The sequence below is a fragment of the Halichoeres trimaculatus genome, unplaced genomic scaffold (genome assembly GCF_033239565.1).
Source record: "Halichoeres trimaculatus isolate MK-OKI-2021-1 unplaced genomic scaffold, fHalTri1.1 fHalTri1_scaffold_12, whole genome shotgun sequence".
In the NCBI taxonomy this organism is placed as follows: domain Eukaryota; kingdom Metazoa; phylum Chordata; class Actinopteri; order Labriformes; family Labridae; genus Halichoeres; species Halichoeres trimaculatus.
In genome coordinates, this window is record NW_027437190.1 from 24003707 (window position 1) to 24031425 (window position 27719).

Here is a 27719-nt window from a genome sequence, read left to right on the forward strand (position 1 = left end):
GCAGTTCAAACCGAGCATCAGAATGGGGAAGAAAGGTGATTTAAGTGACTTTGAACGTGGCATGGTTGTTGGTGCCGGATGGGCTGGTCTGAGTATTTCACAAACTGCTGATCTACTGGGATTTTCAAGCACAAGCATTTCCAGGGTTTACAGAGAATGTTCTGAAAAAGAGAAAATATCCAGTGATCGGCAGTTCTGTGGGCCAAAATGCCTTGATGATGCCAGAGGTCAGAGGAGAATGGACAGACTGGTTGAAGCTGATAGAAAGGCAACAGTAACTCAAATAATGTCTCTTTACAACCAAAGTCTGCAGAGGAGCATCTCTGAACACACAACACGTCCAACCTTGAGGCAGATGGGCTACAGCAGCAGAAGACCACACCGGGTGCCCCTCTTGTCAGCTAAGAACAGGAAACTGAGGCTACAATTCACACAGGCTTACCAAAATTGGACAACAGAAGATTGAAAAACATTGCCTGGTCTGATGGGTCTGGATTTCTGCTCCACATTCAGATGGTAGGGTCAGAATTTGACATCAACAACATGAAAGCATGGATCCATCCTGCCTTGTATCAACGGTTCAGGCTGCTGATGGTGTAATGGTGTGAGGATATTTTCTTGGCTCACTTTGGGCCCCTTAGTACCAACTGAGCATTGTTTAAATGCCACAGCCTACCTGAGTATTGTTGCTGACCATGTCCATCCCTTTATGACCACAGTGTACCCATCTTCTGATGGCTACTTCCAGCAGGATAACGCTCCATGTCATAAAGCTGGAATCATCTCAGACTGGTTTCATGAACTTGACAATGAGTTCACTGTACTCAAATGGCCTCCACAGTCACCAGATCTCAATCCAATAGAGCACCTTTGGGATGTGGTGGAATGGGACATTGGCACCATGGATGAGCAGCTGACAAGTCTGCAGCAACTGCGTGATGCCATCAAGTCAATATGGACCAAACTCTCCGAAGAATGTTTCCAGTACCTTGTTGAATCTATGCCACAAGGGACTGAGACAATTCTGAAGGCAAAAGGGGGTTCAACCTGGTACTAGCAAGGTGTACCTAATAAAGTGGCCAGTGAGTGTACATACAACAAGAGATATGAAAGCTCACAGTACTTCCTTGGGCCAACTACACTCTTTGAGCTAATGAGTCTGTTTACCCAAACTGCAAAACTTAAAACCACTTAACCAAGCTGCAGCCCACTGATACAGAGAAAACTTGCAACAACTACAGTTTTTCATACAATGAATTTTACTTTAATGAATCATCAGAATGGTTTGATTAAAGTGACGAGCAAGGCATAACCACTGTACAACATGTATCCACGTCTTTTCCATTACTACCCTAAATTGCCGTCAGTCTTCTGCTACTGTCTGATAACTACATGAAAGCAGATATGAAGTTCATATTTAGAAAGAAACTAAAAGGGAGGCTGAGTTCCCATCCGCTCTTTCTCTCCCCACTTGTTCTCTCTTTCCGCCTGTCATAGCTATCTGTGAGAGATTAGACTGGAGACAGTATCAGAAAAGAGACGGGAGCTAAAAGTGGGAGACGTGTTGCCACTCATGCACTCCCTGCCCCTCTCTGTGCTCACCCTCCTCATCTCCTCTGCTCTTCTTCTCTGCTTTTTCCTGCGATGAAGTCATACTTGAGCACTCTGTGACTCCTAATCACCTTGAATTTTTTTTCTCCCCCCATTCCTGGCTTTATCTTTTATTTGTCTCTGGTTACTTCTCTGTTTCCCTTTGTTTTCCTTCTCTTTTTCGTTCACTGTCTCGTTCTCTTTATCTCCCTCTCTGAGCTTAGTGTTCAGACAGTGGAATATATGTCGTCTAAATATACTTCCCCACTATCTCTCCGTCTAAACAAACTCCAACAGGGAGAGAGAAAGAGAGAGGCAGTGAGACAGGAAGAGGGGTGGATGAACGCACAGAGAGGGGATGAGGCCTGAAAAAAAGGGAATATTCAAGTAAAACAACACCTGCACGTGCAGCGTTTACAAAACTAAGAGGAAGTGCTATTGAGAGCTGAGCTTGTGGGGGGGAAACATTACAACAGAGATGAATCAGGACTATAACTTGCGTGCTTTACAGCTGTAGTGGCAGCTTTACAGTTTAAGCATCTAGTTTCAAACCATAGGCCACAACATTTTGCAGTTCGTACATAACCTGGCTGTCAACCTGCCGACTGCCGGGTCAAACATAAATACAAACTGTAAATGTATGCACACAAAGTCCTCAACAGATGAGTACAGCTGGAGATAAATGACTAATATAGCACTGGATGTTTAAACACACACACACACTCCTCGCAGCCTGCAGTGTGCTGATGGGAAACCAGATATGAAGAACTGGGCTGCAGCCAATGGGAGCGGGCTGGAGTAAACAGTGTGATACAGTTTACTTAGCAGAGTGGAAAGGATCATCTGCAGCTCTCATCGAGTGTGTGACCCAGCTGACGTCATCTGAAAAACCTTCAGACATACAGTTTTATATCTCCCCCTATTAGAACCAACCAATAAATCTGACATCGGCCATTTGGTGGCTGCTTTTATCCAAAATATTCTCACATTATCTTGAATAGAATGTGTCTTCCCAAAGCCAGATTCATGATTTACTCCTTTTATCAGACACTGTCTGTTTTTCTTCCCCTCTCAGCTCTCTTTCGTGTCTTCTCTCCTTCTTAGCGAGGACACAGAGGTTTAAAATAAGCCAGATTAGAGCAAAAGGGCAAGGAGACGCAGCAGATAGGGAGAATTTAAGAGTGGATAAATACAGTAATCTCAATCTTTCCCCTTAGAAACACACAGAATTGGGGGGTGGTCGGTGAAAGGGAAGCCTGTGTGTTTTTGCAGACAGTTAGACTCCAGCTGATAACCTGGTGATGACTCCTGGTGCAGATGTACGGCACATGTTGTCTAGATCTGCCTGCATCCACACAGCTGGTCAGCTGCTTTGACAAGACACAGAAACATCAGCAAAATCTCTGAAAGGGTCCCACCAGCAAAACACCTGCTCCGTACCTCTAACACCAGAAATATCATCTTTAACAGCTAATCATTTGAGGTCACAGGAGGGTGGTGAGCTCATATAAGACAACTTGGCCAAATGCATTCAAGATTTTTTTCAAATAAGGGTTGGGGAATATGACAGAACAGCAGAAATGTCTTTTCCTTACTGCAACTGTATCTTTCACTTTTGTGAGCTTTGCACATTTTTTGGAAATAATGCATTGCAGATACAAGCAAAAGTTTATGTTTGATTTTGGTTTGTCCCAATTTGTCAGCACTCCTACCCATTTATTTCCCTCCAACTAGACATTTTTAGGGGGAAAACTGTTACATATGATGGACTATTTGGTTGCAAGACAAAATGGCACCATAATTTTGTCCATATGGTCCGCACAGCCAGCATGTCTTTGGATTTGCAGGAGGAAATCCATTCAGGAATCGGGAAAACATGCAAGCCCAGCAAAGAAAGGCCGGAATCTGGGTGGATAAACCAAATCTAGAACTGCTGCACCAACGAAATGTCCCCGAGCGCTTTATGATCATTTCAAACTGAAGCCTGACGCAGAATGAAAGAAGTGAAGGGTTACTGTCACTTATTTCAACGGTTTAGTTCAAGATGTGTTTGAGCACGTAATGTCATGAGAATGTGTTTAAGCAGTGTTATCTGTTTTGGTTTTGGCTTTTTAAAAGCAACACTACAATGTCCCAACAAACACAGCCAACAGAATAAAAATCAGAAAAGGTTTTTTGGATTTGTACACACCCAGACCAACAGAGCAACATGCAAATGTATGTTTCTAATAACAAAAAGATTTCACTCTTTTTTTTAAGTTTCTAGAACAAAGTTGAAGAAACCTTTGACTCTTTAGCTGCTAAGAGTCCCTCTATCTCACCATGTGGGTGAATACTTAAGGTGCAGGAACTTTCCAGAGAAACTAGGGGCCTTTTGCAGAACTCTGTGTATTTTCACAGAAGGAACTTGGATCTGAATTTAATTCCATGGTAGTTAGCCTTCCCCTTGAAAAGTCACTGTTTCGGGAAGGGGTAGTAATAACTTTGGAGGGCAGGGAGGGCAATGCTGAACATTTCTGATTGGTAAAGCACCTACATAGGTTTACTCTGCTCATTATTCATTGTCAATTCAAGAAATCAATTTGCAATGCCTTAAAGCACAATCAAAGAAACAGCACAAAATGAATCCCTTCCATGCCAACAGGCTAGCTGTGTCACACATAATCTCCACAAGACTTCAAGCTGTAGTGGGCCCACAGACCACAAGGGCCACTGGATTCATTTAGTTCCTTGAAGAGTAGCTTCTTGAACTAAAATTTTATGGTATTTCTGCTTGAAAAGCACCTCTCCTGTCAGTGTGTTGTTTGGCACTGAGCAGGTGGTGCACAGTGTTTTTCTCCCAGCTTCTTTCTTTTTTTCCCCTCAAAATCTGCCAGCGGCTTCTGGAAACAAGGTCAAGAATGGTGGCAACCAAAACAACTTACTCCAAAATACTACAATTCTCACAGCGCGGGTGCTGAGGGACATTTTTCTGGAGGTTTGTCACTACAAACAGTGTTGTGCCAGCTCACACAAAAAGTGAGCTAACACACCAATTTAAATGAACTAATTTACATTCAAAGCTCATTTTTGAAAAATTTGAACTCAGTTCATGGTCCTAAAAATGAACTAGTTCACATTAATTTTTGTGCTTTTAGTTCTCTTTTCCAGTAGATCTATGACCATCTATGCTTTAATTCATATCTTTCAAGCTAATTCACCAAATATATAAATCCCTGTATGCTGTTTTAGCGCTACCTACAGAAAAACCGTTAATGTGTTTGAACTGTCTGCAGGATGAGCCATACTGTATGCACGGGGAGTGTCGTCGTCGTAGATCCGACTTCTGTTGAAGTAAATCACAGTGCTTGGTATGGATGGGAATTGATAAGATTTTGTTACTATCAATGCCCTTATTGATTCTGCTTATTGATCTGATTCTTTATTGATTCCCTTATCAATTCCTGTTGTGAATTTTCTTGGTACAAAAAGTAGCTTTACAGGTTTTCTGTGTCAACAACATTCAAATGAGTTTATACTGTTAGTGAATAAAATGAAATTGATCCCTGAGTCTGGATATTTCTGGGCATAATTATACAGAAACTGGTAAAAATTGCACACAATGTGACGTTGATGTACTGTCTTTAAGTATATTAATAATTGAAGTAGGCCATCTAGTGTCTCAAAGTGGTTATAGCAATAGTTTAAGTTGTTTGGAAGCTTTCCGTAGTTATGAAGTCAGCCATGAGCCTTTCAATTGCCTGTTGGCGTTTAACATTTGAAATTCTCAGTATTTTTTTTTACAAAGAGTTGATGTGATATGTTTCTGTGATGAAAGTTGAAATTCTATTCTGAAGCTAAAGTTATACTGATGTATGCTAACCGTTTGCATATCAATGCAGTTTCCCATAAACGTTAGCATCAAGCTTGCGCTATTTTGTTATTTTGGTAAATAAGGTGATTTATACCACTTCAAATGTACTGAATATGAACCTCCTAAGCGAGAGAGTAATGTACATTTCTTTGTGAAGTCAGTTCTTTAGTAAAACTTCAAGCTAAAAATCCTGAATCGATAATGGAATTGATGAGCACAAAGGCTAACGATATCGATGGATTGAAACATTTTTTATCGATTCTCAACAGGAACCAGTTTTTGATTTCCATCCCTTGTGCTCGGCATCTCTTAGCAACTCCCCTTATCCCCTCCCCTTGTTCAACACGCTCATTTCTACTTATTCATGCACAACACTGACTACAAACACTCTACTAAGTCATTGAAGATGTGATGTTAACATTACAGTAACACTTAGAGCTGCTTTATAGTCCAGTTTGACACTAAGTATGTTCTCTCCTCTAAAATACCCTGATCAAAACTGTCACAAAAGATGTAATTTGATGGTCTGGCAAATGAGCATGGGATCGCTGGATGTAAAACAAACTCCCCTGCCAATGAAAACATATCTGACATGACTTATGCAGATTCATGGATGAAGCAATGCATAAAAGTTTTGATGACTTGACATTTGAGATAATCCATTAACATTTTGTTTTCACTGCGATGAAAAATCTGGACGTAAAGCCAACTGGATCATATTGGAGTTACTTTCTCAACAGTGCTTTTAGTGTTGTGAACACATGGATGAATGTGTTACGCTTGTATTGTTGTGTAGACAGCGTAAGACTGAATTAATTTAAGTGATTTGTGTTGCTGATCTAGTAATTTGGCTCTGCACTAAAAAGCGTCAGCCAGCTGATAGAGTAATCACATGTGCACAGGCAGACATACACAAACTAACATTCACAAACATTTTTCCACATGTTGTCCCAGATCCACTAAGCCTTTCTTCTACCGAAGAAGCACACATGCCAACCAGCCCACACTGTAAACACACAGAGGCTTCTTCATGTATATGTTACTCTCCTGACAAATACTGTTGATATCTCCAAACAGCTGTGTTTCTTTCTCTCCCCTCCTCCTTTCTCCGACTCCCAAAGTCCCCATGTTTTCAATATTCTCACTTTTCACTCTTTCTTTCTTTCTTTCTTTCTTTCAAATTCTTCAAATATCTGTTTTCTCTCTTTCACTTTCTCTTCTCTCCAGCATTGCAGAAAAACGAAGACAAATAGACACAATCTCCACCGTGCTGTTGAACTATTGTACTCTTAACAAGAAAGTAAACAAACACACTCAACCAGACAAGGACACACTCAGAACGAAGTCAAGGCTTACACACACACACAGGCACACACACAAAGCCACGTTTTCTCCCTTTGCTCCCAGCTGTCATGTGACAAAAACACTCGCATCCCATCACCTCTCACCTCTCTTTTCTCTGACTTTTTCTCTTTCTTTATCTCACTCAGTAGGAATCTGTGTGCTTAGTCAGAGCAGGGAGGAGAAAGTTTGGCAGGAGGGGACGGGAGACGTTGGACAAATGAGAGGAAAAAGAGAGGAGGGAGAGCATTTACAGCAAAGAATAAAAAGCAGATTGAGTTCCAGTCATTCTCTTTCCCCCTTGACTCTCAACACCCTCGATACTTCATGCACTGCTTCAATGAGAGGAGGGATTGCAGAGGGTTGGGCACGAAGTGGAGGTCTGCCAATGCACTCTACTGCCAGAGCAACATTTGACTCACTTAAACTCACATTTTACTGAGGCTTTTCCCCCTGCTCCCTCCCTCTCCATCTAATTCTTAACGCCTTAAAGCCTATTATGACACTGAAGCTCTGCAGCATAATGCATGTGTTTTCTCAGTCCTCACCCTCAGTGAAAGGTTCCCAGTTGTAGAGGCGACCCATGAACTCCTGGGTGTTAAACGCTGCGCACTGCTCTGCTCTGGAGTCCAGTGCACCTCCTCCACACACCTGGAGAACAGAAACACGGCAAGTAAGAGATAGAAAGTGCAAAATGCAGTGCCACACATTGATCCAATATGAAATCAGCAGCTATTTAACACAGATGGATATTTCTCTCCCTCAGTCCCAGGAGAAATAAGGGCGGAGTGGGCTGCTGTGAGGAAAAAATGAGGAAAAACAGCTAATAAAGAAGGGAAAAATTAACTTGAGATCCTGGAGTAAGCGCAAACACGCAATTATACCCGATATACACACACACACGCACACATACACACATGAATTCATTTAGTCTGCGTGCTGCTCTTGGCAGTCAGAGAAAGTATTAGAACCATATGGAAATAATAGATTTTTTGGAAAGGACTACTCTCATAAATCCACTGTGGCTTTAAGTGCATGACCACAGAATGCTTGTGACTGTGTGTGTGTGTGTGCACGTGCTTCAGTTTGAGCATATGTGTGTGTGTCTACAAGCCCGTGTCCAGCTTGTGCGTCTCCAGGCAGAGTCCTTACAGGGCTGTAGAGTGGAAAGAGTTTTAGTATACCTGACTCTAACAACAGCTGAAACATCAGACGGACTGCAAGTTTATACCACTGTACCGACAATAATTCACTGAGCTTAGCCTCAGCCCTGTGGGACTCACAAACACACACACACACACACATACAGAAAAGTATGAATTACAGTATTCGATTACTGTATTACAGTAAAACCTCAAGGTAGCATTCCCATTTCATGCTATTTTACACTTGTGCTTTACTGAAAATCGGAAGATGATTTACTTTTTTTCACCTATGGTATCAGTGCTGTTTGAATAGAAAGGTATGTCTGATTGGTTGGTCTTCTGCTTTGGTACAGTATGAAATGTCTCACTCACTATTGGCTGGAAGGACAGGAAATTTGGATTTCACGATTTTTACCCTCTTACAGTGCAGCTAGGATGGCCTGATTTTTATCCAGCCATATAATAAACTACCAATTCCAGTTTGAGGGAAGGTGACAGATTTTCCTTAGAAGTTCTTTTTGGGGGCAGCTTTGACCCAGTGGAAGAGTCAATCTTCTTTCAGTTGGAAGGTTTGGAGGTTTGATGCCATGTCCGAAAGGCCGGTATCTTTAGACAACACATATTTAGGCCCCGTTTACACGACAACGTTTTATCTGAAAACGCTAAAATGTAGTGAAAATGCAGTGAAAATAATCAGTGTTTACACAGAAACGCAGAGGGACTGAAAACGCTGTAGTAAGCATGCCAGGCTTGTAGGTGGTGCTATAGCTGTCTTGTCCAGAAGCCGCTTTTGGGAGATCTCTATCGAAGTAGAGTTGAGCTGATCTGGTGTATTGGGGAATACTAAGTGCAAAAGTGGAGCAACTAATGCACATTTTGTATGAAGACAGTCAGCAGATTCAGCAGCTTGAGCAGCACAACACGCTAGTTTGTGACGATCGTAACAACTGTACTGTTGTCCAGTTGTATGCGCTTGCGCGAGGCGAAGTGTGGCGTCAGTGTTTCCACTGAAAACGCCGGCTTACGGTTTACACAGCAACGGTGTCGGCAGCGTTTCAGAAAAATCCCACTCTGGTGACCGTTTTCAAAAGTTTGGGTTTCAGGTAGGCTGAAATGCCATTTCCATGTCAACGTGAGGCTGAAATAAAACAAAACTTTTGCGTTTCACCCTAAAAGCGTTGTCTTGTAAACAGCCCCTTAGCCTTGTGGTTCAAGCATGCACCCCATGTACAAAGGCTAAAGTCCTCCTCGTAGCAGTTGCTTGATGGCAAATGCTGTTAATTTTTCCCTACTTCCCCTTTATTTTTTCAGTTGTCTTTTTTGAAAAAAGCCCCCCAAAATATTTTATCAAACAGTATGATGGCTTCAAATGGTAATACCAAGTCAATCCTTGTTCATCGTGCTAACAAGCAAAACAACTCTTGCGAATGGTGAGCTAAATTGGTGAACTTGCTTAACTGTATTCCTGTTTAAAATGTTTGTGTTAGCCTACTGTCTTTTCTACTGGAGCAGGCATGTTTGTAGACGTAAGAGTTGCTGCCATAAGGCTATGTTTAATAGTTTCTGGTAAAAGTTTCACTGCTGTACTTTAAAGCTTTAAAGCTATGAAGCTGTTGCTAGCAGCCAGTCAGCTTAGCTTATCTCAAAGACTGGAAGCAGGCAGGAAAAAAAATAGACTGGCTGCGTCCAAAAGTCACAAAATCCACATTCCAAACTTCTAAATCTCACTAATCTACTTCTTAGAGATTTCAGTAGGCAGATTTCATAACCTCTGAACAGAGCTACAGTGCTCTGCCAAGAGAGCAAGCTGCTAACGTTTCGTTAGCATAAATATCAGGTTGGATTGTAAACATCAACTTATTATTCCACATACATTTTGCTAATTTCACTTCTTACCTTTTTTTTTTTTTTTTACAAATAACAGTTTCAGAGCAAGATATTTGGTTCAGCTGCGTATTAGGAAAATCTCTGTTATTGAATCTTTACTAGAGCACACAGAGTCAGCATCGTCGGGTATTACTACTCTGGGAAAACACAACCATTCGAAAGGGGTCGAAAACCCACCAAATGTATGTGTGGCTCTTTGATATATATCACACACACACACACACACACACACACACACACACACACACACACACACACACACACACACACAAACACACACACAGGGCTCTCAGATTTCCTTGTCACTCTGATCCCTGTCAGCTCAGCAATCTTCTTGTCTTTCACTCCTCTTTCTTTGATTCGTTCCTCTTTTGTTTTTTTCTTCCCTGAACATCTCTTCACTCTCACAGCTGCCACAAACAGCTGTAACGTTCCTCCTCACCCCTTTGCTAAGACAAGAGCAAAGGAGAAGTTGACTCCCCCCAACGTGCACACAAAGATCCTCATTTCCCATGTGAACCAGCCTCCGCGACAAAGTGTAACTAAAAGACTCACATGGATAAAATGACAAAGAGTGCTCTGAATTTCATACTTACACTGCACTCTCTGTGTGTGTGTGTGTGTGTGTGTGTGTGTGTGTGTGTGTGTGTGTGTGTGTGTGTGTGTGTGTGTGTGTGTGTGTGTGTGTGTGTATGTGTATGTGTGTGTGGTTGTGTATGAAGGAATGCATATGACCATCTTGTCACAAGGCTCTCATAAGGATCATTTGCTGTTACTGTTCTCTAGAAGTGTGAAACCAGCACATTAAACTTTATGCTTGTGCGTCTGTCACAGTTTCACGCTGCTGTAACCTTGTTTTTGTGTTATTTATAGTCGCATGCGTTGTAACCTGGCATCTCTATGAAAGTGTGTTTGGGCTACATCTGCTGAGTACATGTGTGCACGCAGCCTGAATGTGACCTGATGTTTTTAAGTAACACTGTAAATCTGCCCCGGATGTGAGTGTGTGTGAAATGTGGTTGGTAATGGCTGTAAATATTTCTGCTGGACATAAATATGTTGAGCCCCTGTTTAAACTGGAAAGTCTCTGTGCATCTGTGTCTGTGTGTGTGTCTCTGGGTGTGTATGTGGGACTATAAACACTAAGTTTACAACAATCCCGAATACATGCATGAATGGTGTGTGTGGGTACAGGGAGCTTTAGTACATTAACGAGAGAGGAAACCTCAGGAAAAGGCTTTCATAAAGTCAAGAGGAGGAATTTAGATTGAAGAGAAAGAAAGCAGAAAAGGTCATGTGTGTGCATTCATGCGTTTGTGATTGTACAAGCACTGAAAAGTGAGGGGACTCTCCTCCTAAAAAGAGTTTAGGGTGTGTAAAAACAGGGGGAGGCTAATGGACTGAGTGGAGGACAGAGAGGAGGGGAGGTGAGGTGAGTGCTGCTGTTTCATGGTTTTGGAAAGGAGTTGTGTGTTATTTTTGTAAGGAGTGGTGCACTTTCTCTTTCCCTCATTTACTGAGAGTGCAAGGTTGGGGGTCTCCCAGTAACCTGCTAAAGGGGAGCGTAAACAGGAGTAGAGGAGAGGCGGGTGAGTGGTGACAGAGGGGGAGAGAAAGGGAGAGTGACAGGTATAGAATAGGCTGAAGAGGGGAGAGAAGAAAGGCAGGTTGCTTTTACAGCAAAATACTTAAAGAGGGGGAAAGAGATGGTGAGGGCCTGAACCTGTGGCTAAAACTAAGACAGCTAAAAACCATAAAGACACTTCAACAGAGTAAAACAGTTTAATCTTGAAAATACCAACTTTCAATGAATTCTTGATTTTATAAAATATTGCTATGGTCTGTTTCAGGATGATTCAGACGTTTTTATGTATTTTATGTAATGTTTTGGTTGATATTTTTCAGCAGCACTTGGAGAAATAAACAGGAAATGAAGAGGAGCATGACACAAGGCCAAAGTCACTGAACAGAAACTCTTACATCTCATCATTCAGTAATGTCTTGGTGATGTTTTGACCTTTCATGAAAAAAGTGGCATCAACTCTTAATTTTGCCTCTGTGCAAAATGATGAGGGCATAGCACGTGGTGTCTCATCACATGGAGATATTTTTGGTCGTGTGTTCTGCCTTGGTTACTGATTTTAAAAAATCTCTGGATTCACTTTTAAGAGAGGCATGGAGGGCTGCTGTCCATATGAATCCTTTATGACCTACCATACAAAGTCTACCAGAGCTTGTTTTACATGCTATCATGTCATTTTTTGCATTAAGTTTTGCTATACATGAATATAACATTTATATCCCCAAATCTAATAAAATGTAAAGACTTATGTCCAAACTAACTAAATAAATTGCTTCAAAGTGCCATTAAAACTGTTATAACAGTTTTATTTATTTATTTATTTATTTATTTTTTACATAACAATGTAAATTTTGCTTATATTTTCCCACTATACAGAAATGTCATGTCTGTATCCCTCAAAATGTAAATGTAATAAGATGTGAAGCTGTATTGTATATTCAAAGTAGGAAGCCATGTGGACAACTGTGGCCTGGATCATAATGCTTTTGTTGTGTATACTTCATACTGTATTTCTGAATACAAATCAGTGGAAGGAAACAAAGCTCTGGCGCATGTTGAAAACACAACATGAAATCGAACTCCACAGATTTTATATGCAAAAAAAATCATGATCAATCTATCTTATCGGTAGGGATGGGTACCGAATTAGGTACTTTTATAGGTACCAGACGAATTCTGTCAAAAGTACTGGGTACAGATTCAACTGGGTACAGATTCATGTAAAATCAAAAGGTACCATGTTTAGGTACCTGAATGCATTCTTGTGACTGAGGGAGTGGAAGTATAGGTGATTTTCCATGCTGGATATGAACACAGCATTGCAAGGTCATATATTGATGATTAAATATGTTAAATTGAAAAAAAAAAAATTTTTATTATCAAACAAGTTTATATTTTTTACCACATAAACACAAAAAAAATACCGAAAATTGGTACCGTTGAGTACTGGTACTGATTGCCAGGTACCAGGCATCAGTATCATATTGTTTCAAATGTGAAAGGTACCCATCCCTACTTATCTGGTTTGAGATCTACCGCCTATCAGAACTGAATATGGAAATCATAGCAATGGGGTTAAAATACAGTTAATGCCCCGGACCTAGAAATATACCAGGAAATGATTCCCTTCCATTCCTCTCATGATTTCTTGGCAAAATCTTCCCTAAATGTCTGTTTTAAAATCTCTGTCTTCTCAATTTGTGTAATAGTTAGGATGCAAAAAGATGTATCAGTGCCATGAAATCACTTTCTCAGCTTGACAACATCAAGGTCTCAGCACAAGAGGAGCTCTGACATTGAGGTGATGGATGCTGCCAGTGCAAAAATAAAAAAAGCTGTCAGTGGACACAGGCCCTAACCTGCTCCTGGAAATTTGGCTTCTAAACATGCAGTCCTAACAGTGGTAGTGTTTTTAAACTCTTCTTTTTTCTTTTTTTTTGATTGATGGATTAAAGGAAAATCACAGTCTCCTCATGTTTGCAGTTCATGTAATGATTAACACTCCACGTGGCAATCAATCAGTTACTGTAGCATAAAGCCTGGAAACACTGTGATTGCACCACCACCGGTGCCAAACATGTGGTCAGAGGATATTAACAAGCCAGCAGGTAAGATAACTGATGAGAGTAAGTACAAACAAATATGAACAGATATGTATATACATTTTTATGTATGGATACTTATAAAAAACAGCTTGAGAAATCAGTTTAACAGATTCTCTGCTCTGTCCACAAAAGTCAGGCTGACCTGAGTGTTTTACATCTGTGGATTTTACTGCTTGTGCTTTCTGTTCCTTTTTTTATGCCTCAAAAAGTTCAACAGATATATCTGGTGACGTCTATGGACTTGTATTTCTCCTTTGCCTTGTTATTTACAGTTGATATATGTTTCAGAGCTGATCCTTGAACTGGAGGAATGCTGTTTTTGAGTGAGGAGACATGTTGAAGGTAATTGAGAGTGTCTTACTTTGAGCTCATGTTATTCTTTACAGCTACCAGTATCAATGGCAGTGAGAAGAATGACTCAAACCAGGATAAGTAAAAATTCTATTAAAACCAGATTACTCCTTCACTGTAATCACAACTTGTTGTTCAGCTATAACCAAAGAAAAATGAGAGAAATCCACTTAAAGATCCACTGATCCATAGGTAAACATAAAACAAGCCTAAAGTGAAAGATATAAAAACTGGCAGCTACAGACCGGCTGAGTGACAGGGTGAAAGAGTGAACGATGATCACAACAGAGAGCAGGTGAAAGAAAAGTGAATCCAGCTGCTGAAAGAGGGACACTCAGTGTTTTATGCAGGAGCTGAGAAAGTTATAGATGTTTTACTAGCAGGCAGGGGGTGGGGAAGGAAAGGTTTCTGTGCAACATATAAAAAGAGAGCAGAGGGAGGTTATTGCCTGAAGGCTTAAAGCTTTGCCCTGCACCCACACACACACACGCACACACACACTTACGCCACACACACACACACACACAAAGTAAAGTCCTGATCACACATAACACTGAGATGTGAAACACAAACACCCCGAGCGACCCAGACAAGACTAATGACTTTGGAAGAGGGACAGATTATGAGTTAAGCGGGAACCTTTCACCACATGTGTGTTTCCGCAAGGAAAGCCCAGGTGACACGTCGTCATCCTCATCCCCAGAGCTCTCAGACTTCTTTTTTCCGAGCAGGTCTGTGCCTGCACAGCTGGCCACATCGCCTCACACATGCAGGTTAAGGCTGGCCGGTCATTCCTCAAGCATTACCAAACACTGCGCAGACAAAGCAAGTGACCACTAGCCCCTGCAACCATAAATCAACACAGTCCACACGCCGGCACTAATCACTGTGCACAACACACTCAAATCTGTGACATATGTTAATATATTTGTGTACGGTCACGTATGTGTTTTTCCTCTGAGATTAACATTCTCCGGCTAATCTTGTGACCAAGGCCGTGTGTCGGTGCTTTGCAGAGTAACACCCAGGCCTCGGCCTTGACCCCCTGAGGGGGGTTGTGTGGGGAGAAAGCCAGGAGTCCCCCAGAGGAAATACTGCTCATCTATCAATGACAAGGCAACTTCTTTAAACAGAGGGCCCCATGCTGAGCGAAACAAAATGCAGAATATTTGAGAGTGAGTCAGAAAACAGCGGTATGGAAAGAAAAGGACAAGAAAACAAAAGCTGCAATCATAAGATCAATAAAGGAAACCACAACTCTGCTCAAAGCTGCTGAAAGTGACAGTTTCCATGTTCCTCCATCCCTGAGGCAGCTTTTCACAAATTCACAGCACAGTACTACACACAAAGTTATTCTATGTCCTGTTAATCTTGATAAAACACATACTAAAGGAGTGGGGAGGCACGTGGGAGGGGGCTGTGAACAGAAATGCTCCTATTTCCCAGGATCTAACTTTTTTTAAACTGCCACAAAAGTCTGCCTGCGCTGAACTATGTGGAAGAGCTTTAAGTGTTTACAGTAATGCTGCTCCCTCTGCCCAGAAATCTTCTGCAAGTGGATCTGGAATTGCAAAAATTGGGAGAAGTGTGCTCTGGGCTCTGACTGCAGATGTTTTGGAGTATTTTGTTCAGTCTTATTTATCTTTATGGATTTAGAAAGCTCTCTGGTTGTTGTAAGGGGTCACTTCTTCTCTTTTCTTGGTCAAAACCTTTGGCATACATGTGCCTAAAAGTAACTTGATGCTTTATCATACATTTCTGTTTATTTCTCTTATTTTGCGACATCCAGTGTTAACAGTCCTATTTCCTTTCCATGTTTGTGTTACTTCTGACTATTTTGGCAAAGACACATACAAGTAGGAGATCTTTTTTTTCAGATTCACTGTGTTTTAGTTGAAGGATTAGTTGGGAGTTTTGGGACATTTTCTTGCAGAGTAAAAAAAAGAAGTGTCAAAGATACAAAGATGAAGTTTCACAGATGTTTCTATGGCAGTCATTTTCCTTAAGTTTTGACGTTTCATAACACCTGAGGAATCTTGCAGGGTGGAATTTATTATTTATTTAGTAGCTGCTTCCGAGGTTTTAGAAGTTAAGCTAACCAGATGCTGTCTGTAGCTTAATATTTATAGTTTGAAAGAGCAGGTTTTCAAATCTATGAGGTTTTTTTTCTGTGAATAAAGATTAAAGAAGGCAGGAGTTGAAAGTAGGTGAGGAAAAGTAGAATCAGATGAAAAAACATGAAAGCACACAGGAGCTGCTATGAACAGACCTTAACAAGCAGGGGTACCTGGTTTTTGTACAGAAACAGGTACTACTGCTTGTTAAAGAACCAAAGTAAATAAAGTACAGATCAGGCTGACTCAATCTGACTTACTGTGTGTGTGTGCATGTGTGTGTGTATAAGTCTAATAAACCAACACATCTGGGCCTGTTTGCCACTTCATGAGTACAACAGAGCGAGGCTGCAAACAGCAATTAAAGCTGAGGAGTGTGGTTCGGTGATGATAGCTGGAATGATATATTACCTCTGTAACAACACCTGAGTAATGACACGCTGGGATTAGATCATCTAAGGCAACCTGTAGAAACGCAAGTGCACAGATTAAGTACAACAAAAACTTCTCAGGTTCCACACACAACGGACACACGTGTTTCACTTTTGTGTATATTTCAACAAAAACACTCTAAATGCTATTCAGTAACATGATTGTTCTTTGGTTTTCATGTGGCTCATTTCACCCAAAGGCTCAGACTACAACCAAAAAGTTCAACAGAAATCTGTAAGCACGCACTAACCTAAATTGAGATACTGGGTGAAGTCTTTGAATGACACATTGAGTCAGACTATCTTTACTGTCGTGTTTAAAATAATCGATGTAGACATGACTTTACTCATGTCAGCAAAGAAGAGAAGCTGCAACCTTCTCTAATGCACAGGTGATTTTTATCTGGTTTATTTAACAATAATTCAATTCGCATAAAAATGCATTTAGATCCATTGCTAATGACTAAGCAGTGCTGTCATTTTTGGAAAAGTACAAAAGTGAGAATTATCTCTTTGTCGGTCACTCACGCTGAACATAATGAGTTTGTGGTGCGTTTGTCAGGCAAACAAGACTTTTTTAAGTTTTTTTTTTTTCATTAATTATCATAAAAAGAATTTACCACTAATTAATTATGGAAAAAATCTTGAGGCTCTGGCCAGTAAGGGCAAAAAGCTGTAATGAAAAGCACAGCTTGTCTGTGTCTGCTGTAACTGACTCTGATGTACCCAACAAAATTATTTTTTCCCCACTGAAAGCTTTTCTCATCCAACTTCACGTCAGAGCCACAACAACCACAAACTTCGAAGAGAGGCATCCTGAATCCATCTGCAAGTCCTGAGACAAAATACAGCATCAAACACAAACTAAATACAGCTGAAAGCAGGATGTAGAAATGTAAATGACTCAGGGATTTTTTCAGACCTAAAGAATCATAAGGAAACTCCTCTTCAAGATTTTTCGTGTGAGATATGGAAATGTGTTTATGTTTGGTTATGTTCAACAAATATCTGCTAATATTCAGAAAACAGTGATGACCAAACAATGTTTTTGTGTCATATTGCTCAACATGTTCCCTGTCCAAAGCTGAAAAAAGCCCAGCCAGTCACATAAAGAGCTGGGAATTTATCTAATTCAATTTATTTACCTGAGGTTATGAAAATATGATGACCTGCTGCCTTTATGCTTCTCAAAACCTCATGCTCCTGATTTTGCCTCACTTGCTGCCAAACAGGAATTCGCTGTTGGTGATTCTTAGTAAATATTTACAGCAGAAGAGGACATTCGAAGGAGCTGAGGCGAGGGAGAACACTTGAAGTCTTTGAAAGTCTTCAGAGAGGAGAAGAAGACAGGAAGAGGAGCATTTCTTCCTGTGAAATGTCTACTTGAATTTGATGTCTCCTCTGTTTTGTTTTTGTTTGTTTCTGACAGCTTCTTCTGGATTTCCATTTTTTTGCTCCTCTCTCTGAAAGATTAACTTCTGCTCTTGTTGCTGCACTCTTTACACACACACACTCACACATAGGCTTTCCATGAATCTGTCTCTTCCTCTGACACAAACATCCTGCAGAATCTATTTCTTTCCATCACGCTCTATCTGTTGTTGCTGCGACTGACTCTTTCACCCCTCTGTCTCTCCCTCCTTTTTCTTCCTCTTCCCTTCTCACTCAAACACTCGTTCTCAGCAGCCTTCCTCACCGTTTCTTCCTCTCATACCCAGTCCCCTTACTCTTAAGCTCACCCTCCCACTACTGTGTGCAGATTTTTCTAAAAACAGTGCTCTCTTTCACTATTACTTAGCTGCGTCACTTCCTTCAACCCCCCCATACACACACACATGCACACACACTTCCCCTTTTTGCCCTCCTCATTTCCTCTGTCCCTCTCCAGGTTCCCCACATGCTTCTGTGAAACTGAAAAACACACACACATGTACACACAGCCAATCATTCTTGCAGTGGGCCTCAAGGGCTGTGTGTTATGACAAACACACCTAACAGATAATAGGATGTGTCACACTGGGTCTGGCTCACTCCTTCAAACACACACACATACGCACACACACTTACATATATACATTCAAGCCTGGGCAAAGTCCTGCATTCATCAGCACTTAAACCCATTTTAGGTAAATGTGGGTCGACAATCTGCAAAAGCAAACAAGGCAGCAAGAGAGACTAATGTCGGGTAAATATGTAACCCAGTGACTCAGGTTTAGCTATCACAGGACTGCTATTAGCACACACACACACACACACACACACACACACACACACACACACACTAACACACACACACAAAGCAGGTATTCTGCCAGGGACTGAGTCTGTTTTTACATGAGGACGAACAGTCACAGTCACAGAGAGAAAGAGAAAGAAGGGTGGGGGAGCGGTGGCCAAATTATCTCAACAGAGGAAAAGTCAAGAGCCCCAAAGTACCAACCGGTCCCCGGATTCAAGTGTCTTACTCCACTCTGCAAGAGGGCCAGTTGTGGAAGTAATCTAAGAGAGTAAAAAATGCAGAAGTGTGCCAGAGTGTGTCACTTCAACCTTATCAGCTCCTCCTGCGCTCTCACTTAAAAAAGCTTGAAGTGCTCTTCAGGCATTAATAACCTGCTCACATGTCGCTCTGGGTATTTGGGTCCCAAAGATCAGATCTAAAAAAGGGACGTAGATCAGTTTCATCAAGTTTATTTTTTCATCGGTCTTGTCATTCATCTCTCACGTGTGATATCTGTTAAACTTTAAAGCTCCCATATTATGCAAAAATCACTTTATTAAGTCTTTTAGTGAAATTTGTGGGTCTTTGGCTTTCCTCCCAGCCCACAAAATGTGATATTTAATGACAAAACCTGGATTTAGTAGTGCTTGTGAATGTAAAATGGTCCTGAATCCAGGTACATTACCAACCATCCACCAACAAACCTCGGACCCTGGATATGTGAGTATTTTAAATGCTGTGTGCTGTGGAGCAGATGTAAGAGCTTTTTCTCAATATCCCCCCTGTCTCTGTGTTAGCTTCAGGATGTTAACTTTAGCTGCGGTTAGCCTGTTGTTTTAGCCTGTATGTTACGGTAAACGAGCTTCACTGTTTGTTCTAAACATTGTGTACTCGGAGCTTGTGGCGCCGCTCTCAGTGACGCTGAAGAGCGGGGCGGTATCAGCGGTGGCTCATTTACATATGGAGGCCAAGCCCAATAAATCAGAGCGTTCTGAACAGAGGGGCTATGAGAGCCTGGAAACAATGCTGCTGTGCTTGATTTACTGCTTGATGTGCTTTTTGGACCAAAACATGTTACTACCATTTCATGAAGACATCAATGATCCATATTAAACTGCAGAATAGGAGCAGAGTATGGGACCTTTAAAGAAACGTGAGTATGACTCTGTTTTTTTGTTTTTCTCTGTCATATAACTGTGATGATCCCAAGAGAGACGCAACGCATTACTGTGCTGTAAGTACATTAGGGGTGATGGGTTGCAAAGCAGTTCACAGGAGAAGCGATGAGGGAGTAGCAGAGTAAAGAATACAAGGCCCATTTTGCCAGTTGTCAGCAGATGCAGAGATGCAATCAGCTGAACTGTCAGCTGATAGGAGCTGGCTTTAACAGCAGCTCTCTGAACTAAAAATTTGATCAGTCTATGAAAGACCTATGCCTATATAAATACAAAACGATTAGAAAAACTACAATTTATTTAAGAAATTCATCATACAGGACTTAAGTTGCCTGGTTAAACAGTCAACTAGGTCAGCTTTATGTTGCTCCTTTATAAAAAATCTCACTAAAGCTATGAAATGAGTGTCATGGATTAAAAGCCACCATGCAGAGCACTGGAAATCTGCAAGGTTTCACTTATTCTTTGGAGAAAAGTAGTGATTTATAAAAGCTGGAATCACAGGAAAGTTGTGGAAGTTAGTGCTGAAGCAAACGGTGGAAAATATGAAACTGAGCCAAGAGTAAAACTGTTACGTTCCTGCAGCTGAGAGGTGAAATATGCCAAAATGTCAGATTTATACTCTCAAATGCTACACCTTACTGAAAGAGGCTAAATGACAACAGCGTCTTTTTAAAAAGGTGGTGATATAATCCTATAATATAAGCAATCACTTTGTGGTGTAGCATTTAATTGAGTGAAATGAAGAGTGAGATTCGTGCCTGAGCGTCACCTGAGTGTTTAGACTGAGTCTGCCCTCAGTCTGATCAGACCAGCTGATCTGCTGCACAAACTTTGCTACAAATCACGCTGATCCACGCTGAGAGGCAGAAGAAGGTTATGACCTCAATCATCACTGAAGGCCTCAAGCCAGGCTTCACAATAACACACACACAGTTTAACTCATACAAACCTTCAATCAGGACAAACACACATGCATAAAGGTGTGTGTGGCTTCAAAAGGTAGACAACACACACTCTTTGGGGGCAACTGCAGCCAGTTTCTATTTGAGCGCTCATTAACAAGCAGTCAGTGATGGTGTGAGGGGATGATTTTCTTATCAAATACATCCTGATGGTCTTAAATCCTAAATTAAACAGAGGTGACTATAAAAACTGTGTTAAGTTGGTAAATCAATGTATGATTTCCTCACCTGTGAGAAGCACCTGCGGTACTCCTTCTCTGGCCCCGAGCATCTGTACACTGGTGGGGCTCCTCTTCCTCCATCCCTCCCTGATTCCACCCCCAGGTGCGGGCTGTGTGGGTGCTGTAGTGGGTAGATGTTTCCAGCCTGTGGGACCTGAGGGCTGAAGCCTGGGCGCAGCTCCCTGTCTCTGTGAGCAGCAGCAGAGCGGTGGAGCGAGGTGGAAAAAGGTGAAGCAGCTGCAGGAGCAGGGCGGGAGAGAGGAGAGGTGGGAGGGGGCGGAGCCGTGACAGAGTGCCAGTCAAAACGGTGGCGGCTAGACGTGAAAGACGGTGATGAGGAGCGAGAGAAGGAGTGAGAGGGTGGGACGCGCTCCCTCGCTCTGCTGCGCTCTGTGTTGGTCTGTGAGGGTCTGGCAACATGGCGGTGTTGGTTGCCAGTTGTGGCTGTGGTCGCTGTGGGAGACTCCTGAGCTGCAGGCCCCTCAGTGATTGCCTCCTCTTCACTTCTTCCTGCTTCATCTCTCTTACGTCTTGTCTCATCCTCCTCTCTCCTGGTGCTCTCTGTGGTGTCTTCGTTGACGGTGAGTCCAGGTCCTGTTGTTGCTACTTCCGTACCGTTAGCAGTGTGACGAGCCTGGCGGTTGGGACGATGCAGAGGCAGAGAGAACGGGACTCTGCCGTACCCAAACTGACCAGGACGGATGCTGGAAGACCTGTATGAAGAAAAAAAAGGAGTGTTAAGAGAATATAATTTGGACCAAAAATCAGGGGCAGTGATATGGATAAGGAACAAAAGACAGAACCAGTTTGAGATACTGCTGATGTTAGCGGTTCAACATAATTATAAGTGACATGGAGCCAACAGGCTGTGGTGAGCAGGCCGAGTAATGCAATGCCTGTTTGTGTGACAGAAACCAGAGGTAGTGATGTAATGACATGGCAGATACCAGAGGCACAGATGGGCACAACTCCAAATACTGAAACCATTAAAACAAACTCCTCGACGGCCTGAACTAAGTCAGCACTTTCACTTACAGCAGCACCCAAATGAATTCTAAGCTCAGGACTCAGCACTTTTTATTATTTTTGTGACCTCTTTAATGCTAATTGAGTCACAAATCTTTACTTTGTGAGTTCCCGTGTGGTGAAATTTAAGGTTTGTGCTGACAAAAGCTTTTTTTTTTCTGTTTATTCTAAACAAGCTGCTGTTGCCACTGACGGTGATGCAAACTCACTTCCTGTGGGCTGAAGTCACTTCCTGGAAAATACCATGAGCAAAGCATATGTAGAGTTTGCATTTGCTGGAAGTTGGCTGAGTAAGTGTTTTTGTATCTTAGGAGAAAAAGAAACAATCATCTTTGAGAGCATGTTTATAAGTTTTAATTTTCTGTTTGGAGCTTCAAACATCTGGTGGTGACACACTGACTAGTACTTCTACTGATGTTTGACCCAAATACCAACCGATCACAACACTGCATCGTTAAAAATGTTCAGCTAACAGTTTAACTCTTGGGATTTAAGATAACAACAGAAATGGACAAAAAGCAAAACATCCTGCAGCTGTCACTCGAATGACTTGGTCTTTCCTTGCAGATGTGATTTCCCATGAGTTAAAGAAATTTCCATTTTCAACATTTTTCCCCCCGTTGGCTTAAAATAATTGGAATTTTGAACATTTACAATTCCACTACAGTTGTGTGACTCCTTCTGCTTAAGAACTGTGTGATTGGAGTGATAATAGTTCGCCCCTTCATTGCCAAGGCACACTCACCTCCTGGCTGGCAAACCCTCAGGATTGCTGGAGATGGATCTCCTGCTCCCTCCAGCCCTAATTGCTGCTGGATTGGTCGGCCTCCTGATGATGCGAGCAGGCTGGCTGTAACTGTGTGATGGAGGGTGGTACTGGGAGCGGTACACTGACATGTGGTCTTGGCTGGATGGGGTGAATTCTGGCTGGTAAAAGGGAGGGGATGGATTAGCCTGTCCTGGAACAGGGGCTCCTCCTCCTCTTCCTCCTCCACCTCCATCAGTGTCCCGGTACAACGGCAATCCTGGGTTGTGATTGGTTGGAACCTGTGGTGAGTGGTAACGTGGGTGTTGCCCTGGATAACGAGGAGGGTAGAAAGGGCGTGCAGGGGAGATGCCTCCAACACCTCCAGGTAAATAACCCGCCCAGTTAGGTGGAGAGTGGGTGAGGGGAGGAGCTTGAGGAGGCGGGGGAGGTGTACACTTCCTGCTCCTCTGCGAGACTCCAACACCGCATGTTTGAGTGCATTCTGACCACTCTCCCCAGACTGACCAAACCCCGTCGATAGGCACAGGCTCAAACACCTGCCTGGACCGCCGGCCTGCCACCTGGATCACGCACAAAAACACATAAATAAAGTAAAAAGTTAACTTATCAATAGAAAAAAAGAGATGTGTATAATGGTATGAAAGGTGAAACAGATGGACAACCTCAAAAGCAGAAGTTGTTGATTTTTTTTAATAAAAGAAAGATTTCTGCTTTGTTTTTAATTCAAACTGTCGTTTGTATCAATGTACGTACATTGCCTTACCTTGGCCATCCAACAGTGCAAAAATAAAGGAAACAAAATCACATTATGATGAGAAAAGATAATTGTATCAGCTCGTCAGCCAGTCTTATCACTTCTGACAATCTTGTATGTTATTAAAGGTCATTTTTGAGGTAATTGCCCTGATTCTGTTGGCGCTACATTTTTCCTCATCACTCCCTGTCAGGCCTCTGTCAAGAATAAAGAGACTTTTAACAAAAGTTCATCTGTTCACGAGGTAATGGCTCCATCATCACCACCTTTCAGCACTCAGCAGTACAAGAAACCTGTGTGAAAACACTACCTGTACTTGTGCAGTGTTAGCTTGGGTTTTTTTTTCTAACCTAATGCCTCCATGAAGTCCTGATTGGATCAAGATGAATGTCATGAAAATGGGTTGTTTCACATACAAAGTCAGGAATCTCTGGTTTAACCCAGCAGCTGTATACACCTTAAAAATATGAGTATTCCAACAACAAGACACAACCTGAGCTCAGACATCATATCAATTCAACTAACATCACCACACGCCCACTCTACACCATCCCTTCCATGAAACTGGGTTGAATTTTCTTGAACAGTGCTTCTTGAATTGCATGTCCAAGTGTGCAACAACTGACTGTAACTCTGCCGAAGAGGAGGTGAAAACTGCCAGCCTTGGCAACAATTTACAGAAGTTAAATACTGCACTTAGCAAAATCTTTGCCTGTGCTAATCAAAAACCTCTGTGTGGACTCATTTCTTCACAGTCTACTGATGAGCTGTGGTCTCGTGAGTTTCCTTCCTCCAAAGCCAAAATATAAATCCTGAACTCCTCATAGTTCAAGGGGGTTTAGAAGGGACTCAGTCACCTGCCAGCAGCTTATGAGCAGATGGATAAAACCACTGGAGTTTGTGTTGTGTGAAAGTGCCGCCGAGACGACAAGATTGAGGCTGATCTGGCTGTGCCCGTGTGTGTTTGCATGTTGGAGAGCTTGAATGTTAATGCCAGGTCGGGCTTTGATGTCTTCCTCTGCGGCTGTAGATAAATGTTTCTCCTCTCATGTCATAAGTGAAGCATCGGGCTGGTTGGCACAGCCGCAAACATGAGAGCTGAACAAAAGTTTCCATTCAGAGAGGACCAAAACATAAATCTGAGCACCACTTCTCCCCCCTCCCTCTGTTACTGAGTGTGTTAATGTGTTTAAACATGGGCAGAAATATGCAAGTAAACACGCTGTACAAACTGTATGTGGATGTGTGGAGGGAGAGGACAGGTGGAAGCTGCATACCTGAAAGCCTGATGGTGATTTATTCAGTTTGAGAGTTCATTAAGGGGGAATAAAAAGTTTCTGTGAGAACGGGATGAAAAGAGGGAGGGGGGGGGGGTGTTGAGTCAGACAGGCCTAAATGACTATGAGTGTGTGTTTGTGTGTGCATGTGTGTGCAAGTGTGAGGTGTGGTCTGTCGCAATGGGTGACATCAAACCCACAGCTGCCACATAACTGGGACCATTAATGAGCAGGGTGCAGTGACCCTGCAGCAGTCACTGCTGACCTGTGGAGCTACTGGTTAAACTCTGACACACTGTACCACCAGACCCAAACCACACCGGCCTGAAGCTGTGAATTCTCCCTCCGCTGTTACTACACCCTTTAAACAAATGATGCTTCTGGCATGAGAGCAGGTCTTCTCCAGCTGTGAGGCCCTCTGAAGGTTGGGTTTACATTTTTTAAATTCTGTCTTAAAACAATAGCATCATGTCCAAAAGTAAATGAATTCATTTAGAGTTTTATAACATCATGCTTCTTCTCTGTATCTGGAATTTTAACAGGAGGTACTGGTGAATTATTCTTCAGCTTTTTGTACCAATAGTCGTTACAGGTGTCTGGATGTATTTACTTTAATAATACTAGACATACAACAAATATATCTACAGCAAACTTCAACACAGAACAATCAGACACAGTGCTCGAACAAGAGATGCCATTAAAGGATCAAGCTCTCGTTGAAAGTTGAACTCTACATTCAGGAGTCTGCAGGCCTGGAATGAGCTGGGTTTTGGTATCTGAAGTGTTTTGATTTCATTTTGAAGTCTGTGTAGTTAAGTCAGATCGTGTTTCCACAGGGTTTGGCACACAAAGGCAAGAAGAGCGAAAGAGCCAGAACCCTAAAGCCACAACACAATCCTGGACGTTCTCAGCAGTCATCTTACAACGATCTAACCAGATATCTGTAATCAAGAGCAGCCCACCAATCCACTCAGCAGCGTTTCTTAACATCAAGTCTTTTTGGGCTTTTCAAGTTGCTTATCAGACTGCAAACAATGGCAAAACTCAACCATTGTGCCCAAAGACTTCCCTCACCATCATCATCAGACACCATCAGACAACAGCCAGACTGCTCAAATGAAGAAAATGACAGCAAATGTATCTATTTTTGCTTTTTTTTTTCAATGGACTGAATCCTCATTTACACACATCATGTAAAAATATAATTTTAAGTTTAAAGTTGGAAAACAGAGAATAATTTCCATTTAAGTACAAAGAGCACTTATATACAAGCCTGCAACAGCAAAGTACAAATCATGGATTTTAACAGAAGTCGAGCTTCTGACATCAAAAACAGCCAATCATAGATCTGGATTTTAGATTTGCACTTAGAATGGCCAATCAGATTTCACCATTCTGGACACATCTCTGTCAGAGAATGATTAATATCCCTTCATCAAAGATGTAAATCCTGGTTTTTGGGAGGCGACTGGGGTAGAAGAAGCAGATTGTAGTCACCATGACATAAAATTGTCTTCAACGCTTTTAGAACAAATATCTTCTTCCATTTTTACCTTTGCTTTTGGTTTCCACCTCTCCTCTAACCTGGTCAACATTTTTGTGTCGAGTCTACTTGGTAGTCCCCCATGCAGTCATGAGCACAGTGTTGAGTGATGGAGCATCTGCGTCTCTCTATGATACTTTGTCAAAACGCCTGTAGGCAGCGCAGTCTCCTTTTCTATTGTCCAGTGAACTATGGCGGCCCTGAGTGTATTATGTTAAAATGGCGTTGACAAATGTTTCTGTTGATCCAATAGCCATTATTACAAAAGGCGATACAGAATAGTGGTCAGAAGTGACACAAAGTATAGCAATTCCAGAAAGGCAGTAAATGTGGAAAATATGATGCTGTCCAATGAACCAATCACAGGGCTTCCACATTGTTTCAATGTTAGTTACATTTCTAACTATGGAGCTGATTCTGCTCTGTATCTCAGATGATGACCATTAGACAAAACACTTGGGAATCTGAAAACTTAAACGTGAGCTAAAACACTCTCCCAAGCTCTGTGAATATGAGTGAAGCTGATAATTCAGGTGATAATCCTTACAGGTACACCTCCAATAGCAACATCCTTTGACACTGCTATGTAAAACATATTTGTTATGAAAACATCTGTTTCAACCTCTTGCAGCAGTGTTAACATTGTAGAACTTATTGAATCATCAAAAAATGCAGTAACACAAACCTGAACACAGTGATGTTTCTATTAGCAGCACCTCACTAAAATATGTTGAAATCTACAATAAAAATGCTTTCCAAAGTTCAGCAGAAACTGATATGAGCATTTGGCAGACTAAGTTGGTAAATTCAAGATGCTGTTTTACAATTTTTCATTGTTTTTGGTCAGCAATTCCCTGATCTGTATTTTCTCAGACGGTGTGGACAGGATGGACTTTGGTTCTGTCCAACAACTCTATTTAAACATGAGCCTGTCAGACTTGACAAATGTTATCCTGTCAGGGTCTTTTAACCCCAACACAGAGATGCTGTTGTCCATAAATGTCTGTTTTAATGAGCAGATGACTCACCTTCTTCTTGGCAGCCTTGGTCATGGAGGTCGTGACCACCACAAAACCCCACAGCACATATAGTCTGCAGGAGAGAAGAAGAGAGGCTGAAGGAAGTGGCAGATATACACTGTTTTAAACACCAGACCCCTGAAAGAGGTCTTTCATAGAAGACATAATGGTTCCATGACCTAAGGCTTACATTTCTATATGCTGTTTAACTCACACAGACCTTCATTATTCTCACTTTGGTGTGTGTTACCTACATTTTTAAATGTTTTCCTCTCAAATTGTTCAGGTGTGTTGAGTGGACTGGCTATCAGATGTTCCAGTGACCTAACTGTACATTAGTGACCACTTATGCC

At 41.9% G+C, this 27719-nt stretch overlaps 1 protein-coding gene across 2 annotated transcripts in view; it reads right to left on the bottom strand.

Moving 5' to 3' along the window:
- The window catches only part of adamtsl4 (ADAMTS-like 4), a 57704-nt gene that overhangs the window by 12472 nt on the left and 17513 nt on the right, over positions 1-27719 (bottom strand). For both annotated transcript variants that reach the window (XM_074683303.1, XM_074683302.1), the window contains 4 exons: positions 27376-27439; positions 22750-23333; positions 20986-21691; positions 7333-7435 (listed from right to left, as the gene is read on the bottom strand). In XM_074683303.1, coding sequence (XP_074539404.1) covers positions 7333-7435; positions 20986-21691; positions 22750-23333; positions 27376-27399 — 1417 coding nt within the window. In that variant the 5' untranslated portion in view covers positions 27400-27439. The remainder of the gene's footprint in view (positions 1-7332; positions 7436-20985; positions 21692-22749; positions 23334-27375; positions 27440-27719) is intronic.